General features: G+C 45.2%; 2 protein-coding genes across 2 annotated transcripts in view; one reads left to right on the top strand and one right to left on the bottom strand.

Moving 5' to 3' along the window:
• Positions 1-607: 607 nt before the first annotated feature.
• Positions 608-11,378, bottom strand: NOLC1 (nucleolar and coiled-body phosphoprotein 1). Its single transcript, XM_057425719.1, has 14 exons — positions 11,226-11,378; positions 11,073-11,128; positions 10,820-10,941; positions 9,543-9,655; positions 8,613-8,754; positions 8,079-8,182; positions 7,239-7,389; positions 6,208-6,348; positions 5,705-5,794; positions 4,242-4,388; positions 3,468-4,016; positions 2,651-2,763; positions 2,201-2,281; positions 608-1,926 (listed from the first exon to the last, which is right to left on the bottom strand). The coding sequence occupies exons 1-14, from the start codon at positions 11,346-11,348 to the stop codon at positions 1,768-1,770; spliced, it is 2,091 nt and encodes a 696-aa protein (XP_057281702.1). The 5' UTR covers positions 11,349-11,378; the 3' UTR covers positions 608-1,767.
• A 4,238-nt stretch (positions 11,379-15,616) lies between these two features.
• Positions 15,617-17,370, top strand: part of PIK3AP1 (phosphoinositide-3-kinase adaptor protein 1) — a 47,720-nt gene continuing 45,966 nt past the window's right edge. Inside the window, exon 1 of the mRNA XM_057425732.1 lies at positions 15,617-15,776. Coding sequence (XP_057281715.1) covers positions 15,764-15,776 — 13 coding nt within the window. The 5' untranslated portion in view covers positions 15,617-15,763. The remainder of the gene's footprint in view (positions 15,777-17,370) is intronic.

The following is a 17,370-nucleotide window of genomic DNA, read 5'->3' on the forward strand; positions in this document are numbered from 1 at the left end:
CTGCACTGTAGCCTAGAATTCAGGCACCAAACTGATTGTGCAAGCCAGAGAAGTCCTGAAAAATGTTCACTGGAACAAGTTGCAGCTCATGTATATGTGGGTGGCTCATCAAGACTCATCTAAACCCTCAATTAGGTGACACTGCTTTGCACACAAACGTAGCTTCCTGTAACAACAGGGCTCTTCTCATTGTCACTCTCTGGGGAGGGAACGGAAACATGGAAATCAGGCCCTGCATAACCTCACCCGGTGGGTGGAAGTTCCATGAGATGGGGTAGCAGTTCTCACAGCCCTCTACCCCGGCTTCCCAAACATGCACTACCACCATTCGATTCATACTGGCTGTGGGCTCAGCAGACTGCTCCACCACTAAAATTAACCCTAACAGGGTTAATTACCTAACAGGGGAAAAAATGTAGTTGGAGGAACCATTTTCTAGAGATGCAAACTGCACCAGAAATAAGGAGGCAGTCACACAACTACAGGGAAAGCAAGCCCTCCTCTCAACAGCAGTAAGCCATTATATTATCTCAAGTTGCCCATGGTATCTGTTTAGGCTGCAAACTGTTGAACTTGTTTGAGGCTCCTTGTATCAAACATGCACATGTTCAAACCTTATAGCACCAGTCTTTATTTGCCCCAGTGCTATGGGGAAATGCAGTTTACCTTGAGAGGGATCTGACAGATGGAAAACAGCTCAAAGAGCAAGTGATCCAAACCAGAAGTTTAAGGCATTAATGATACATTCATCTTGACTCCTAACAAGCTGCACAGCACACTGCTGGGAGTAAGCATAAGCTGGCATGTTTTATGTCCAGAAAAAACAAGGAGTAACGCCACAGTGCAGTCAGAGCCTCTGAAACAAACACATGGAAAAAAAACAAAGCTGGGTAGAAAAGGTGGCTTTATCTCCTCTGCCCCCTTAGCCACTCCCACCAAGCCAAATGTCACAATCTCCATACAGTCAAGAGTTTCTGAACATCTCCACTCCCCAGCTACATTCCCAAAGTGTCATCAAGGAGTGCCACAGCAGTACTATAGACCTTAGTCTTCCTAACAATAGCCCACAACTTCCAAATGCAAGCAACAGATACTCAACTACTAAGGTGTATTTAGACTCTGCTTCTCTAAGTACTCTTGTTAGTGGCCTCAACAGGAGTGTAAAGAAGAGGAAGGTGGGAACTTATTGGAAGGTGACACCATTAAAAGAAACGGAATAGAGAAACCCTGTCATGCTACAACTGTGAACTTGAAATGTCAGCTGGGGTAGGGATTACAGCCAAAGGCTTCAAATCAGTTGCTGCTTTTACAGTAACTAACCAAAACCAAGTTACAATACTTGCCATTTCACAGGTATCCCAGTTAAACTGACTGAAAAAGGGGGAGGTTAAGATGCAGAAGAATTACTTTCTTTTTTTCTACTAGATTGGCAGGAAATTGAAATGAAAAAAGAAATTAAAAAAATAAAATAACATCACTGCCAGCCTTTTAAAATAAGACCACAGAAAATTTAAGTCTTGGAGAGTCACCCTAGTGGTGTCAATAACACCAGATCAAGGATGGTTTCAAATTAGGGGCTTAAACCAGAATTAGAAACAAAAGGGGGAAACAGCCAACCATTCTCCCACATCCCTACACTGGAGCTGCCTGACCCACAATGGGCATGGGGAGGTAGCATTCCAGGCAGGCTTGACGTTCATAATGTTCACATGCCCATCCAGGCCATTCTGGTGAGCAGATGGTTTATGAATTCCAAAGGAAACATTCTCAGTCACTTTCAAACTTGACAGAATTGATTTGGGTTGATATAGTGCCCCCACGGTAGCTGCCTCGTTTTTTCTTTGTCTTCTCATGGCGGAAAGACTTGCCTTTAGTGAATTTGAGGATATTGTTAGCCTTCTCACCCCAGTCACCAGCTGCTCCTTTCTGTGAGAGTTGAAGGGGGAGAGGAAAAAGAAATTCAGGTCACTACCCAAAAGAGTCAAGGCAATGCTTTGCACTTAACCATACCCAGCACACTCCATTAACACTGGAGCTGATACCACCCTCCCATGCACCTTCTGCCAGTGCTCACACACTTAACAGCACCTCCTGGTGGAAAACATTTCCACCAAAAAAGCTCCGCACAGGCACACCAAGGCTGCTCGGCCAGTATTTGCTGGGGAGAGGCATCACCGTAGTGGGCAATACCTAACTCTACCTTTGCTTCAAATGAGTTATCAGCAACACGGGCATCCACCTCAATTTCTTCTTCCCTTACACGGCGGAATGGAGAGGCTGGCTGTTAAAGAGAAAGAAAACGAGATAGAGTAGAGCATACACACACAACATTCACATAGTGACAACCTCACCTTGCAAATATAGAGTCTTGCTCATGTCACCTTAATCTTTCTCAGGTTTATAATTCTTTTCCTTCTTCAGATCAGGTGGCTCAGGGATGCTCCTGTGCAAGCACATCCAATCAACCTTTGCCACAATAATACTATGCACACACGTGCACGCCCTAGGGTTCTCCAGACAAGGTTCAAGTGCTTGAAGAAGTAGCAAAACTACAATTAAAGCTGTGGGACCAACCACCCCCCAAAGCCCCAAACAGCTCAGGAAGCAGAAATGCCTCTGGCTGCAGTCACCACAGTCCATGCTCACTCACCCGCTTCACTTTGGGAACTGTGTGCGGTGTTTTGGCTTTGATCTTTGCCTTTTTACTGTGTGGTGTCTCTGGCTCCTGAGCATCTTTCCTCTTTTGTTTCTTCCCGATTGTGCCTGTGAGATGTAGAACAGCAAAACTTCAAAGGAAGTAACTGCAGTATTGGGAAAGGTAATGGCATCTCTCCCCAAGAATGCAAACCCAATTTTGACACGTGTGAGAGAGAACCAGTCCCTGCATTATCTCACCCAGAAAACAGACTGCTATAACAGACACTAATAGCCATTCTGGGTCAGCAAGGACTTTGCCATCCTAGCCTAATGGAGACAGATAATTTTGTGGAATAGGGTACCTCTATATTTAAGATTTAGTGCACTTGAAGTTCTGTTTCTTAAAATGTACTAGTTCTTGAAGCCTTACAGTATGCACTTGCACAAATCATTAGTGCATTCAAAGCTGTTTTTCTCCTGGAGGAAAAAAGATTGAGATTGTGCACTGGGACATTATCCATGGTGTCCTACTCAACACAATGTCCTCCAGCACTCTGCCTTGCTGTCACTAACAGTCACTAACATATGCATCCACATATGGCAACTGACAACTGTACAGAAGTGTACCTAACTTTACCATAAATTCTATTGCCAGCAGATACGCAATAGACAAAAAGGATCACACCAAATGAAAAACAAGCCATTCCTTCTCAGTACTGCACCAGATGGCATAATCTAGTAGCACATAGAGACTAGACTCAATATTGTTTAAGAAAGATTCTCATTTATGTTCAGCTCAGTAACGGTACCTGGCAGACTATAGGTAATACCTCCATTGACTTCTCTAGTCTCTTCTTCAGAGCTGCTTTCACTGCTGCTACTGCTGCCATCAGCTGGCTTAGACTTCACGTTCTTTGCTGCTGGTGTGGATGCTTTTGCCTTCTCTGTGGAGACAGCAGTCTTAGAATTGCTCTGGGCCCCTTTTGCTGCCTTTTTGGGCTTCTCATCCTCTTCACTGGAACTATCGGATGAGCTGCTACTACTAGAAGCAGCTGCCTTCTTCCCCACAGTTGCTTTTGCTGTCCCTGTAGACTTGGAGGTTGGTTTCACTGCTGGCTTCTTTTCTTCTTCACTGCTTGAGCTATCAGTGTCAGAACTGTCTGCTTTGGAAGCTGGGGTAGAAGGTTTGGACACTGGCTTACCCACTTTGCCAGCTAATTTAGCTGGAGTGGCTTTCTTCTTCTTTGCATTGTCAGAACTGCTGGAGCTGCTATCTGAATCAGAGCTACTTTGTGTTTTCTTTGTGACAGCTTGTGACTTATTTGTTGCAGGGGTTGCTGCTTTAGTTGTGGGCTTCACAGGGGCCTTCTTGTCAGAATCTAGAATGGAAAGAAAAAAAATAATCAAGGCTAAGCCCCATTCCTTGAACATAAAGCTAACATACAGATTCAATGTTGATACACAATGCACTTCATCAGCTGCTTGAAACAATACTGCCACAGGTATTCCTGTCCAACTGCACTCTCATACCCTGCCTAGAAACACAGATGTCTGAGCAAGCACAACATGCATGTGGAAATTTTCCTTTTCTCCTACCCCAGTACCTGAGCTGTCTGAGGAAGAACTGGAGTTTTTCTTTGCTTGTCCAGGCTTGACAGCTACTTTTGCTAGTTTCGAAGTACTCTTCAGCACAGGTTGTTTAGCTGGGAGTTTATTCCCTACCTTCTTCTTGTCATCCTCAGAGCTAGAATCTAAACACAAACACAAAAAGAATGCTCTTTAAGTGACTGAACTTCTGGTGTAAGTATAGAGCTCATGGGAAGTGAAAATCAAAAGGGGTTGTGGCTCAAGGGCTGAGCGACTAGGTAACTGGCACTAAGCAGCATTTGATGAACATCTGGATGGTCGAGACAGCATTTGTCTTTCCAGATATCTTCTTTGTTGGGAAGCAGTGGAAACATGCAGTTTTAAGTTTTTCACTAACGCATACACAAGGAAGCACATATTTGGAGAATAAGGTCAAAGAGGTACAGAAGGGACTGGAGAAAGTACAGGTATGAGGAACAAGCTCAGGGAGAAGAAACCAAGAAAAGAAGCTATGTGGTAAAAATCAAAGAACAGGGAATAAACAAGGAGATAAAACTGACAAGGCAGAGAAACTGACGCAGCAACCCTGCAGTATCTCACTTAGGCTTTCTATTTCCTGTATTAAATGTTTAGCAGCAGTCTGAGGATGGACTGGAGACTCCTGCATAGAAATATGCCTTTGTATTGTGTGTCACAGCAATCTGGAATGCTAAGCCTGATCTATTCCCACATTTATGAACACTAACAACAGTAATCAAAACCTTGTATGGTTTTGAAAAACTAGGCAACAAAACCAGAAAATACGTAACTGCTGCCACTTGCTGAAGTGCTAGAATATGCGAAGACACCCATTCTAAATGCTAGCTTTCTGCAGACAGACAGGCTGCCACCTACAGTCCCTGCTGTGGCACTAGAGATGCTGAGATACACAACTGAAGCACCCTGACCTAGGAGGGGAGACGTAGCACATAGGGAACTTGTATGGGAAATACAGCAGTGCAAAGTTAAACCTGATGAACAGAAGATACAAAGGACATTGTCCCCATTTCTGGAGTCACATTAAGAGAAGGCATCTTTTGAGTCTATTTTGAACTTGGTATGGCAATGACGTTTTTCATTTCAGAAGCTTCTCCCGACCACAATGGGACAACAGAAACCAAAAATCTTCAAGACTCAGATCCTCAAAAAATATAACCATTAACCTTCCTGGAGAAACCTGATATGCATGATGTCCCACCCTTTCAATCTAGCAATATACAGACCTTCCTGCACTCGCCAATTGGTCTCACAATGGTGTCTCATGGTCAGGCTTCACTTTGCATAGTACACTGCTGTTTTCCAACTTCACATTCTTGTTAGATATGGAGACTGTGAAGCTTTTGAGCTTCTATACTAAGGATCTTAGTAGGTACACTATTATACAGCAACCTAGCCAATAAAACCATTAATACAAAAACCCCAAAACTATGTCTTGAATTACCTGAGTCACTGTCAGAACTGGATTCAGCCTTCTTGGTAGTCACAGCTTTTTTTTGTGAGACAGGCGTTGTTTTAGCTACTACTGCTTTGCCTGCAAAAGTAAGCTCAAAATTAAAAGGCCACATCCACATTAAACCTTTGTCCTAAGATGCAAATTTTTCCAGATGCTCCATCCTCAGTGCACCTGTCATTCAGCCAGCACACTGGAAGCCAAGCAAGTACCTGGCCAGCTGCAGTAACAGGCCTGGCTTATTCCCGCTAAACTAGATCCTGATGACTTTTCAAACCAACATGTGCAAAATACTCCAACCTGCACATAGTTTGGATCCACAGATCGTATCCAGTGTTGTTTGGGATGCCTTCAAATTATTCAGAAGTTTCCAGAGAAGCAAATGGCAACATAGACTAAAGTCAAACGGCTTTTTCAAGGAATCCAAGACATTGTCAAAACATTGTCTGCACCATGTAGTACTTCCTCTGCAGAGTCCTTTCCTCACAACATACCTGCTCCACCCTTTGGGGTCACCTGCTGTGCCTCATCACTACTGTCTGAAGAGTCACTGCTCTCATCCTTTTTCACAGGAGCCTTGGCAAGGCCTTTCTTGGTCTGTGTAGCCTGAGGAGGTGGTACAGCACTGTATGGACCTACAAAGATAGACACAGCATTCAGATGCCTGCATAATATTCTGAGTAGCACATGAGAGATTTATTGTAGTGAGAATAAAGCACTTCTGCTATTTGGCTCCATTTATTCATTGTTTATTTGAAAGGATACACACACTCTACTGCTACCTCCTGTCTCTACTGTGAACTTAACTCTCCTCTTGGCGTTCACTGACCCAACCATCTCTGCAGAAGTTTTTTCTGCACTTTTGTAAGAATGGGAGTTTGTGTTGCCAAAACTTTTCAAAAACCCCAACAAATAGAGATATCAATTGTTGACTGTTTTCCTTTACTGCCTTCTCAAATCCTCTAGTTAGAAACCAGACTCAGTTTCAGTGCTTGATCCTCCACAAAGATCAGCTCTCTACTGGAATCTTAAAAGCACTGTATTGAAGAAGCCCATTTAGCCCATCAGTTGGACTGCAACTAAGTAGCCCTGGATACTTCAAAAAAAAAAAAAAAAAAGGAAAAGGAAAAAAACGCCTCACAAACTCTCAAAGCCTTAAAAATGCTTAAATTGCTTCAGCTGCAGAATAACAAAACCACTGACAAATTACTTCCCAAATCCTAGCAGTCAGGAAACCTGCAAGAAACTTAGAGGCTACCTGCATTGAAGACATGCAAACCAAGCAGTCTCTGTCACAATCTCTCTCACACCCCATCCCTTGCTGAGGGAGGAGCTGAATTGTAAGCTTAGCCCCAACAGCACACATGAAGAGAGCTACTGTATTTTCCAATTCATGGTACCACCACCACCTGGAACTCTGTGTGCGGCAACACTTGCCTGTGCCCTGCGCATGCTTCTCTCAGGACAGTGAGACTAGCAGAAAGCATCCTCCTCCCACGTAGCAGCAACAATATTTAGTACTTACCAGACTTCAGCTTTTGTTTTGCAGGCGGCTTTTCATCATCTGAACTGTCAGATGAGTCCTCGCTACTGGAACTTTCTTTGGCACGTTTGTTTTTTCCTGGACATGCTTGAGTGGCTGCAGGTTTTGGCAGAGGCGATTTCTTGGGAATAGCCTTATCACAGGAAGAAAAGACATTCACATTAAATAGTAAGTTATAGAAGTCTTGTGGGAAGAGCTGGATGTGGATCGTGTTTAACTCTACATCTCATGTAAGACAGCAAATTTTAAAGACAAAGTGAGAAAGATTAATGAAAGTTCTCAAATGTAAATTTTAAGAAACGTATGAGCATAATCTTTCTGGCCACTCTGCTCCTGCTTTCTGTTGCGTGCATCCCTAAGGAGGGGCTCTTCTGATCAAGGGACACAGAACTAGCTGAAATGACAGCAATTAAATAATAGCTGATTAAATACAACTCTGATTGTTTTTGTGTTGCAGAAAACATTTTTAAACTCCCAAGTGGGAAACTCAAAATTACAAATAGCTAAGCACAAAAGAAATGCAAAAGTGAACATATAATAAAGACTACAATATGGTTATGACACAGTGATATATTTTCATGTAAAAGGAAGGAGCAGAGGAAGTGGTAAGGAGGTATTAGGGAAGACAGCAAATGCACAAAGAGGTGCTAGAATACATAATCCCACTGTATAAAGGAGAAGGTACAAGAACCACAAACACTGGGCTCAGCATCTGTGTCATCTGTGCCTTTGTCTAAGAATCTTGCAGGCCCTGCAGGACAGATAAACCCAGTCTTACTAGACTTCTACAGTGTTCACAAAGCTTTTGACAGCCTAATATACCTTTTTTGGTGCAGTTTCTTCCTCATCAGAATCTTCACTACTACTGCTACTGCTTGCTGCTTTTCCATTGAGGGCCTTGGTGGCTGCCTGGGCAACTTTACTTCCTTCTGAGATAAGCAAAAAGGGACATTAGAAAATATGCTACAGTAGATAAGGGGTAATTATACTCAGCATGAAGTATCACAGAGAAAAAAAAAAAAAAAAAAAAAATCACAGGAAGCCAATATGGCAGATTAAGAGAGTATTGCAAAGCAATTGTTTTAACCTAGTGCAAGCTTAGAGAAAGCATTAAGGTTACTGATTACAGCTACTTATGCAAACAATGCAGCATCTGGGACCAGATGTTTTATTTGCAGTCAGTTCTACTCCTATTCTACATCAGAAGCAGACTGGAATGGAGTGCAAATGGCAACGTCAGCAGATTTTCAGACTGCTGTTAATACGTGTGTCTTTGCATGTAGCTACAGCCCACATCACTCCTGCCCTGGCTTTTTTGGTTTTGCACTTTGACTCACGATACACAATAAGACATACCTGATTTAGGTGCTGCTGGTTTTGGTGGCTGTTTCTTTGGTGCTTCTTCATCTGAGCTGCTTGAGTCAGAGCTGGAACTCTCTGCTTTCTTCTGAGGCAGGATTTTGGTACCAGGTGGCTTCACCACAGGTTTTGCACTTTTCTAAATGTCAAGAGGGAAAGATTATTAGCCCTTGTAGCCATGAAACAGTGAAAAAGAGGCTAATAAGTGGAACACATGTACAGATAATATAAACATCTGTCTTTGAAAGAGATTATAATTTTGACTTGGAAATGCTACTCTCCCTAATGGTTAGGACCTGAAAATCTCTGGATAACAATTCTGCTCTTGAAAACCTCCCAGCAGCCCATGGGAGACTTCCTTTGCACCTCAGACTCCACTTCTGTTCTGCTTCCATAAATGGGGCAGAGCTCTGGGGCTGGCACTGTTCTCTTCCTTCTCCAGACCACACTCATTTGAAGATAGAAGACACTGACTGGGCAACTCTGGATGGTCTCCTCCAGCACACCCTGGCATCATTCTTCCCACCCCCATGCTTCTCAAGACCTTGACTACAGCAAGAAAAGAGAAGATTCGCCTTTTTTATATGCACCCATATGAAAAAAAAAAGGTAAAAACTTTTTTTAGTGACTGTAAATAAATCTTTCTCCCAGAAAAAAAAAAAAGTAAGCCCTGGCAGTCTGAGGATGAAGCAGGGAGCAGGATATGAATCAAAGTGGGTGCTGGACATTAAATCATCTTCCACAGCACCAGTTCAAACGGCACACCATCCAGTACAGAAATGTCTTCTTACATTGTACCTGCAGAAGCCTAGGCACTTCATAGTTGAAGAAAAGTGAGCCCAGTTTCAGAGAGAACTCTGCTGGTCAAATTTGCTATTATCCATCACTGTCAAATGTGCGTGAAAGAGGCTGGAAAGAAAAGCTGACCTTTGCTGGCTTCTCTTCCTCCGAGTCTGAATCATCACTGGAGTCCTCACTGCTGCTCTCTGCCTTCTTGGCTGGAGGAACTGCTTTTGCCTTGGGCACAGCTGCTGCTTTAGCTGCAAATAAGGGAAAGCACATATCGATAATAAGTTAACTCACAACTTTCATGCACCCATATCCTGCACTAGTGTGTATCAGGGCAAAAGGATATGCTAATTAAACCATGAATGAAGTTCATAACAGTGACTTGGTTTCTTCAGTTTTAGCCAAATCGACTCCCTTCTGGTTACTGACTGCTTTTATTAACATGGGACAAAAGAAATCATTTTGCCTCAAGTGAAGCGTACACCACGATCCAGGCAAGGCATAAGAACAACTCCAGATAAAAAGGGAAAAATATGGCTCACCACATAACAAAGTGCAGTGGAAGGACGTATTTTTTGATAACACTAGGACACAGGTTTGAGAGAAAGGAGGGCAGTAACCTCACACAAGCCGCAGGTGGGATACTCCACATTTCTTTGTCAGTAAAAGATATCACTACTGTACTGACCACTGTATCAAACAGGTCACAGTGCCCACCAATAAAGAAGAGCCTGATAAATCTTAACCACGCAGGAATTTTGTCAAATTACGCATATTTAAATAGATGTGAAAGCACTTAAAAAGCCTGAACTGGTTTTCCTAAAATAGCAAGATAAGAAATCATCCTTTAAAGCTCTCAGTGAAGCTGAGAATCCCTGGAAAATAGCACGGGGTGGGGTGGGTGGAGGATCATGAGGAGAGTACCAGTCCAATCTACAGACACTCAAAAAAGTTTTGCTCAATATTTAAATCAACACATGATTTGAACGTGCTGAATCAAGTTGGAGTAACCCTGCCAAGACATCCTATTAGTGAGTGTTCAGGAAGAAGAATCTCAACAGAGACAAGGTAATAAAAATGCTACTTTTATAGCACCTACAAAACTTAATACGGCCCAATGCCTCCACCAATCTCAGCCAAAAGAGACTAGCTGAATGGCTAAAACTTCCTAGCGCACACAAACCCTGATGTGCTTATATTAAAGTTGGATAAAGAGATCTCCCTCAGCTAGGATGAATGCACCTCACATGTCTGTTGCAAGTCTTTTGCCTCTGATAAATCAGTCAATGAAAACCTAGTCCTCGATAGCTGTTGAAGCACCTCAGATGAGCTGCTCAAGCCGAGCTCTATATCCAGATGAGGAGCCAATGCCAAACACAACCCTGGCCTGCCCTAAGGCCTCTCACAAACCCCACCTGGTTTCTTGGCTGGGGGCTTCTCATCCTCCTCGCTAGAGCTGTCATCGCTGCTGGAGGACGGCTTCCTCTTCGCCTGGGAGCCGTTGGGTACCAGCTTTCTCTTCTTGGCCGCCGGAGACCTACAGCGAGGAAATCCAAGGGCCGGACAGTGGTCGGCGCTGGTCGATCCCGGCAGCCTGGCAGAGCATGCCCGCGCCCTCTAAACCCCCACCCCAGTAAGCTTGGACGCCACCGCCGGAGGGACACTTACTTCAGCCAATAACTATAGATGTCCAGGAGGGAGGCTGCGTTGGGGTCTTGCTCCTTCTAAACCAAGAGAGAAGACGCGTCAGTCGGTCGGCCACTGGGCCGCGCCGCGTTCCGCTCCCTTCCCTCGCCTCCCTTCCTCTCCCCTCAGCCTCACCCCGCCGCCCACCGCCGCCGCCTCCTTAGCGAAGGCGCGCGCGGCGCCGTCGAAGCGGTTCTCGCGCAGGAAGGCAAGCACGAACGGGAAGAGGTCACTGGGCACCACGCGCCACTCCGCCATGCTGTCCCGCCGACACGTGCCGCCCGCGCGCACGCGTGTGCAGCGCCACGTACATACGTACAGGCGGGCGCGGGAGCGCTGCTCCGGCTCCGCCTTCCCCGCCATGTTGGCCGGGCTGTGAGGGGGGCTGGGGAGCCGGGCGCTCGGTCGGCTGGCGGTGCGGGTGGGAAGGGCGAGCAGAGTGGGGATCGGGGAGGCATAAATGTCTTCCTGGTGAGAAAGGAGTTAGGTCCGTTCAGTGGCTGTGATTGTGTCTGCCTGAAGGCATCAACCAGAGCGGGAAGGCTGCTTGTGGGGCAGAGGCAGGCTTAGGGACCGCCGCGGGGAGGAGGCGGCAGGAACTCGGGAAATCTCTGCGATGAAACTTGCAATGTGCATATGGCATTGGAAGAGGAAAGGCTCCACTCCACTTAAACGCCTTCCCCCCCATCAGTCTACTCTTGGCTGTAATCCATTTTAAATATGGTCACTGAAAGGAGAATGGTAGGCAGCCGAAGGAGCAAAGGATGCTGCATAGAGAATAACAAACCAGTAGCTGCGGACCATCTCAGTCCTGGTAGTGGCTTCACCAATAGAGTGCAGTACTATGTAGCTTGAACACGGCAGGTAGAACTAGGTGTTGACAAGATTAATCAGCAGTCCCAGGAAAGCTGAGCTATGAGCTATGTTCCACATGAGGTATTACGCAGGATCAAAGTGAAAGTGCAGAGAAAGAGGGTAGAAGTAATGTTGAGGTCTAAAGGGGCTGTCTGTAAGATGAAGCCAGAGAGAAAATTAGGAATAAGATTTCTTACAACATAGGTTTGAAGAGTATCAAGAAAGTAAGGCTGGAGAGACTTAAAACAAGCACACCTATTAATCAGGATAAGCATATACTGAATGTCCAAGCCTGGGCTTAAAGGGAGCTCCTGAGCCTATGGACAAAGGGTGGGTATTGGAGCCCCAGGTGAGGCTGATCAGGACAAGCATGGCCTGTTAGAGTTCTCAGGACCCTGATAAGGAGATTTCATTCAGCTGTTGTATATTGCTGTAGCTTTAAATTAGTCATTTCTCCACTAGAGTTTTTTCTTCTGTAAAATTGAACAGTTGCTCTGATGGATGTGGTGCTCTGTTCCTGCCTTTATGATGGGGCATTATTTTTTTTTTTTTTATTGCTCCCCTCAATTGAGTGTACTATAAATCCTGCTGAATGTAAAGGAAGAAGAGAGTCACACTTAGAAAGTCCTGAGTTAGGGCTGCCAAGGTTAAGCAAATAGCAGTAGTGCAAGTAGGTAGGTCGTGTTATGCCTTTCTCATTTCCCATACCCAGCCCCTCTGCTCTTGATCACCTCTAGATGCTGCTGTGCCGTGTGTGGGGGTTCTGTCCGTCGTGCGCAGTTAGGTAGTGCCTGCTAAATGCTTGGGCAGGCTTTGTGTGCAGCAGAGCACCCCTGTTGGTGGTGTCTCTGCAAGGTGCTGTGTGTGTACTGCTGAGGAAATGAAAAGCAGCTTATATAGTGGAGGATTGTACTATAAGATACTGACACTTTGTGCAAGTGCTGCTGCCTGTAGCGTAGAAAAGGAACATTAAGCTGAGGGATTATTATGGATGTGTATTTAGTTTTCAGATAGCCCTGATCTGGCCTGCCCCTGTTATATATGGGATAACTTGGGTTGCAGAAAGGAAGCTGTTTCCAGGAGCCAATTCTCCTTTCAGTTTTTGTAGCTTCCATCCACAGTAAGCTACAGCTGGAAGCTTTATCTGTAAAGCTCAGCACAAGATCTGCTCTTTTGCCTGTATCAGAAAGGAAGAGATGCAGCTATTGCTGATAAACTGTCCTTATTTTAAGTTCTGCTGTCTGAATTAACTGCTCTGAGGAACAAGGGAAATGAGTGTGTCTGTTTTGCTGGCTTGCTTTGCTTCTTGCCTGGCTAGTAAGCATTTCCCTCTCCTGCCAGGCCTTTGCCAGTGAGATCTGTTCCCGCGTGCACTGTGACTGCTTCTCTTTGGAGGTGTGTGGCTTTTTAGGTGCATTTGCTGTGTTGTGCCTGCAGTTGTCCAGGTGACCTGGGCAGGCAGTAACCATGTAAAGAAAGCTGTTTTGTTCTTGTGTTCCCCAAAGGAGTAGTGGGAGATCCTGCTGCTGCTTGTAGCATACTACTTCCTCCCATCACATACTTCTCATAGGTCTTTTCAGCCCTTCCCCTTGGCTGGCATCTCTCTTTTGTTAGGACTGCAGGGAGAGCTATTCACCTCAGAAGAGGGCATTCCCGTGAGAGGTCTCTGTCATACTCTTGTGGCCAAGAAGAAGTGAAAAGATGGCATGGGTATTCAAGCACTTACTGAGTCCCTTCCTTGTTACTCCTCAAAAATACCTAGCAAAAAAAAAAAACCAATAGCTCCAGAAAGAGCAATCCTGCCCTTTTCTTTGGACAGGGATAAGACAGATCGTTGAGAATAATGCTGCAAATACAATGGTGTTCCCATGCTGCAGTGAATTGAAGGGAGGAATGATCAGACTTGGGAGACAGTCAGCTTTGGGCAAGCGTTGATGAAAAACTCTCTCTGTTTCTTCATTTTGTTCTTAACTCGTTACAAACTGTGTAACTCTCTCTTCCCTTAGGCCAACGTGAAGGGGCTTTTGCCTCGCTTTGTTATCGGAGTTCTTCGGTGGAGGTTGCTGTGAAGAACCTCCACCTAAGCTGAAACAACAGCCTAGCAGTTATTTTACCTAGGCTCCGTTGGGAAGGCTCATTAATTTCACTTTAGTTTCCTGGGGGCTTTGTATTGATTAAATAAAATACATAGCACCATAACTGTCACTAATCCATACGGAGAAGCCCCATGGGTTCCCACAAAGCAGGAAGCTGACTCTGCTAGCCCTCTAAGGCTTTAAAGAGCAAAAGAATTTAAAAGCTTGTTCCAAAGAGCACGTTGAAATCCTCATCTAACATCAGAGAGATTAGTTTGGTTTTAACATTTTATTCTGAAAGTTAGAAGATAAGCAGCTTTACGTGGGAAATAATGTAGAACAATCATTATAAAGCTGTATATCCATGGTTATCCACCTGCTTTACTAGTTCTTAGTACATGTGTATTATTCCATAATAGTAAAAGAATTTGGCTAGAGACTCTAGTTTGCAACTAGTAAATTTTTGTCCCTCACACAAATCCCAGGTAGATTCTGTATTTGCACCCTTCCCCAGTTCCCAGGTGTTCTTTATTCTATTGTGCTTTTTCAGGGTGATTCAGATGGGAAAGTACTGGTTTATTCTCTGCAGACCTGGGGTTCCTCAAAAGGCTTTATCATCAGGAAGTGCTTTTTATCCTAGTACTTTATTATCGTGGGAGCAAACACTGCTTTTGGAAGACAGGCTGTGGCACACAGTTTGTAAGCTTCAAGTAGGTTTGGGATAAAAAAAGATTTGGAGGTCACAGGAGAGTTTGACCAACTTCTAAGTCAGAGTTGATTAGTAGGAAAGAGTTGATTCGTGTTTGTAACCAGCTCTGTTTAAACGTTAGCATTTGTAAGAGTAAATAAGCTGCAAGCACAATGTCCAGTGACTGCTTGGGGAATGATTGTTTGGGAATCTAGCTGGTCAGGTATCTGCTTTTGTTTTGCTGAAGTGCAGCAAGAAAAGACTTTACTAGTTCTTACCAAAGATGTGTTTCTGAACACAAATCAGTGCAAGTTTGCAAAGGAATAAGCAATTATTTAGGCAGAATCTGTTGCTTGTTTTCTAGCAACAAAATTAAATTGAATCTTACTCTCAGAACTTCAACAGTGTCCTTTCACTGCTTCTTGTCTCTGTACTCAAACATGAGCATAGTCATACAGAGTCAGCTAAATCTAAGTTAAAAGACAGCATCTTCTAGAGGGAAATACAGAACACCAAGATGCTTCATTCTACGTGGAACAATTTGTTTTCCCCTAGGAAAAAATAAAACTCCTTGCTCATAGGAGACAGAATTCAAAGCCAACTTTAGGAGTGTACATGGATCAGGTCTTTCTTGTTCTCTTCCACAACTATTGCTCTAAGTTTCTTGTGACTAACGATAAGGAGTTTCTGTATCACCATAACACATAAGCTTTCCTCGCTGTAGCGCTGTTTGCTCGGCCACCCATGGAATGTGTGTTTGGAGCCAGCTGGAATTTCCCTCCAGTGGCAGGAGGCTCCCGCTGTGTACCTGTCTGGAGGGGGGGATGCACTACTGGCTTTGACGAGGCCGGCCCGGAGCCTCCCCGTGCCCTGCTCTGCAGGGGGCGTCGCGGGCCGCCGTCGCTGCCGTGTGCCCTCCCGGGCGGCGGGGCGGGAGGCGGAGCCCGGTGCAGCACCCGGCCGGGGTCGGGGAAGTGACCGGCTGTGGGGGGACTCGCCGTTCCGGCGGTGATGTGAGGGAAGCGGAGCGGCGCCTTCCTCGCGAGTCCCGCACCATGGCGGCTCCAGGTAGGTGCTGCGGCTTCTTGTCCCGGGAGCCAAGGGAGCGACGGGGCTTCTCTGCCCGGCTGGGCTGGGCGGGCGCTGCCCCCCCCCGCTCTCCGCGAAGCCCGTCCCGTGAGCGAGCTGTCTCGCGCGTTGGTGCCGGTAACTGGGGACGTAGCGGAGCCCCGCGTCCTGTCGCGACTGCGGGGCGGTGCTGTTGAACGCCTCTGCTCCCCCCTGCTCTCGGCTGCTGGGGAAAGGGGAAACGGGGTCCCTTCCCCGAGTTTAGGGGAGCTCCGGGGCTCTTCAGAGCAGCAGAAGCGCCCTTGTTCGCAGCCAGGTTGCTGGGCGTTATGCCTTATCTTTCTCCACTTGGCTTGAGCACAGGGCAGGTGCTGACAGAGCTATGCCTTCAGTGTACTTCGGGTTGGCAGCTCAGCTAGCTCTAAGGGAGGGTATTCTGTACAGCAGTGTGTCCCTGTTCAGTTTGGCTGGTTTTCAGCTCAGGTGTTTTTCTGTGATGTTTTGCAGAGAAGTCAGTTCTTCCTAAATACTGCTTTATCCCCCTGCATTTGCATACTTCCTTTTTAGGATATGACTTGGTGCCCCTTGTGACAATGGCACAGGATCACAAACAAACTGAGCTAGTTTGCCATCAATGAAAATATTTTAGCTAACACATGTTCAGGTAGAAGTGGTTAGAGTAGAGCTGGAAACTCCAGGGGAGAAGGGTTTAACTTATACTGTGCAAGCCTTGTTAGTGCCCAGTTTGCACATTCCCCTCCCTGCACGGAAGTGTATGTGTTTTATCTAAAAAAGGGAAAACGTGCTATTCTCAGGGTGTGAAGTAACATTCGTGTTTCACTGGCGCGTATCTCCTTGTAATGTAAAAATAAGTTAAACTGCGGCCTCAGGAGACTTGTGGGTAAAACTACTCTTCTCCTTATAAACAGAAGGTGATTTCACAGAGACTCTTAAAGTAGAACAACTTTAGGTCCACATATCATAATGCAAATCTGTTGTTCCTATCACTGAAGTTTGGCTCGCAAAGCTTATCTACTTTGATTCTGCTGTTTTTGTTTAAAGCAAAGGGTTTCTGTTCCAGTCAAAGTGAGAGGTCTCTAGGATGTTAATAATTATTTTGTGATCACTGTTACTTTGTTATGCATTCCAGTTAGGCAAAGAATGCATTTATCTCCTCGTACGTCACTTAAATACATAAACTTTAGGCACAGAAATATGAAAAATGCTGAGGACTTCTGTTAACATCCTACCACCTCTTGGAAGTGCTCTCTCTTTAAGAATCTGATTATTAAGACACCTTGGGTTGGGTTTTATTTATATCACAACTAATAGTCTTTAATAGGATGTGAATCCTCCTCTACCAAGGTGGTTTAAAACCAGGCAGGCAGCTCGTTCACTCACTCCCCCCCTTCTTTCCCTTCCCCTACTCCCGGAGGGATGGACATGTGAAATACGAACTCGCTCCTCTAAACAAGATAACAAGGTTTTATTGAGGGACAAAGTCAGTAAAGCAAAAGCAACAGCGCTGGGCACATGACTGTAGCCAGAGGCGCAAGTGATTAATATTTGTTACAGGTTTATATACTTTCACTAT

This window comes from Pezoporus wallicus, unplaced genomic scaffold (genome assembly GCF_028554395.1).
Source record: "Pezoporus wallicus isolate ANWC-B61680 ecotype Strahan unplaced genomic scaffold, APGP_CSIRO_Pwel_v1 contig_7892, whole genome shotgun sequence".
NCBI classification, from domain to species: domain Eukaryota; kingdom Metazoa; phylum Chordata; class Aves; order Psittaciformes; family Psittacidae; genus Pezoporus; species Pezoporus wallicus.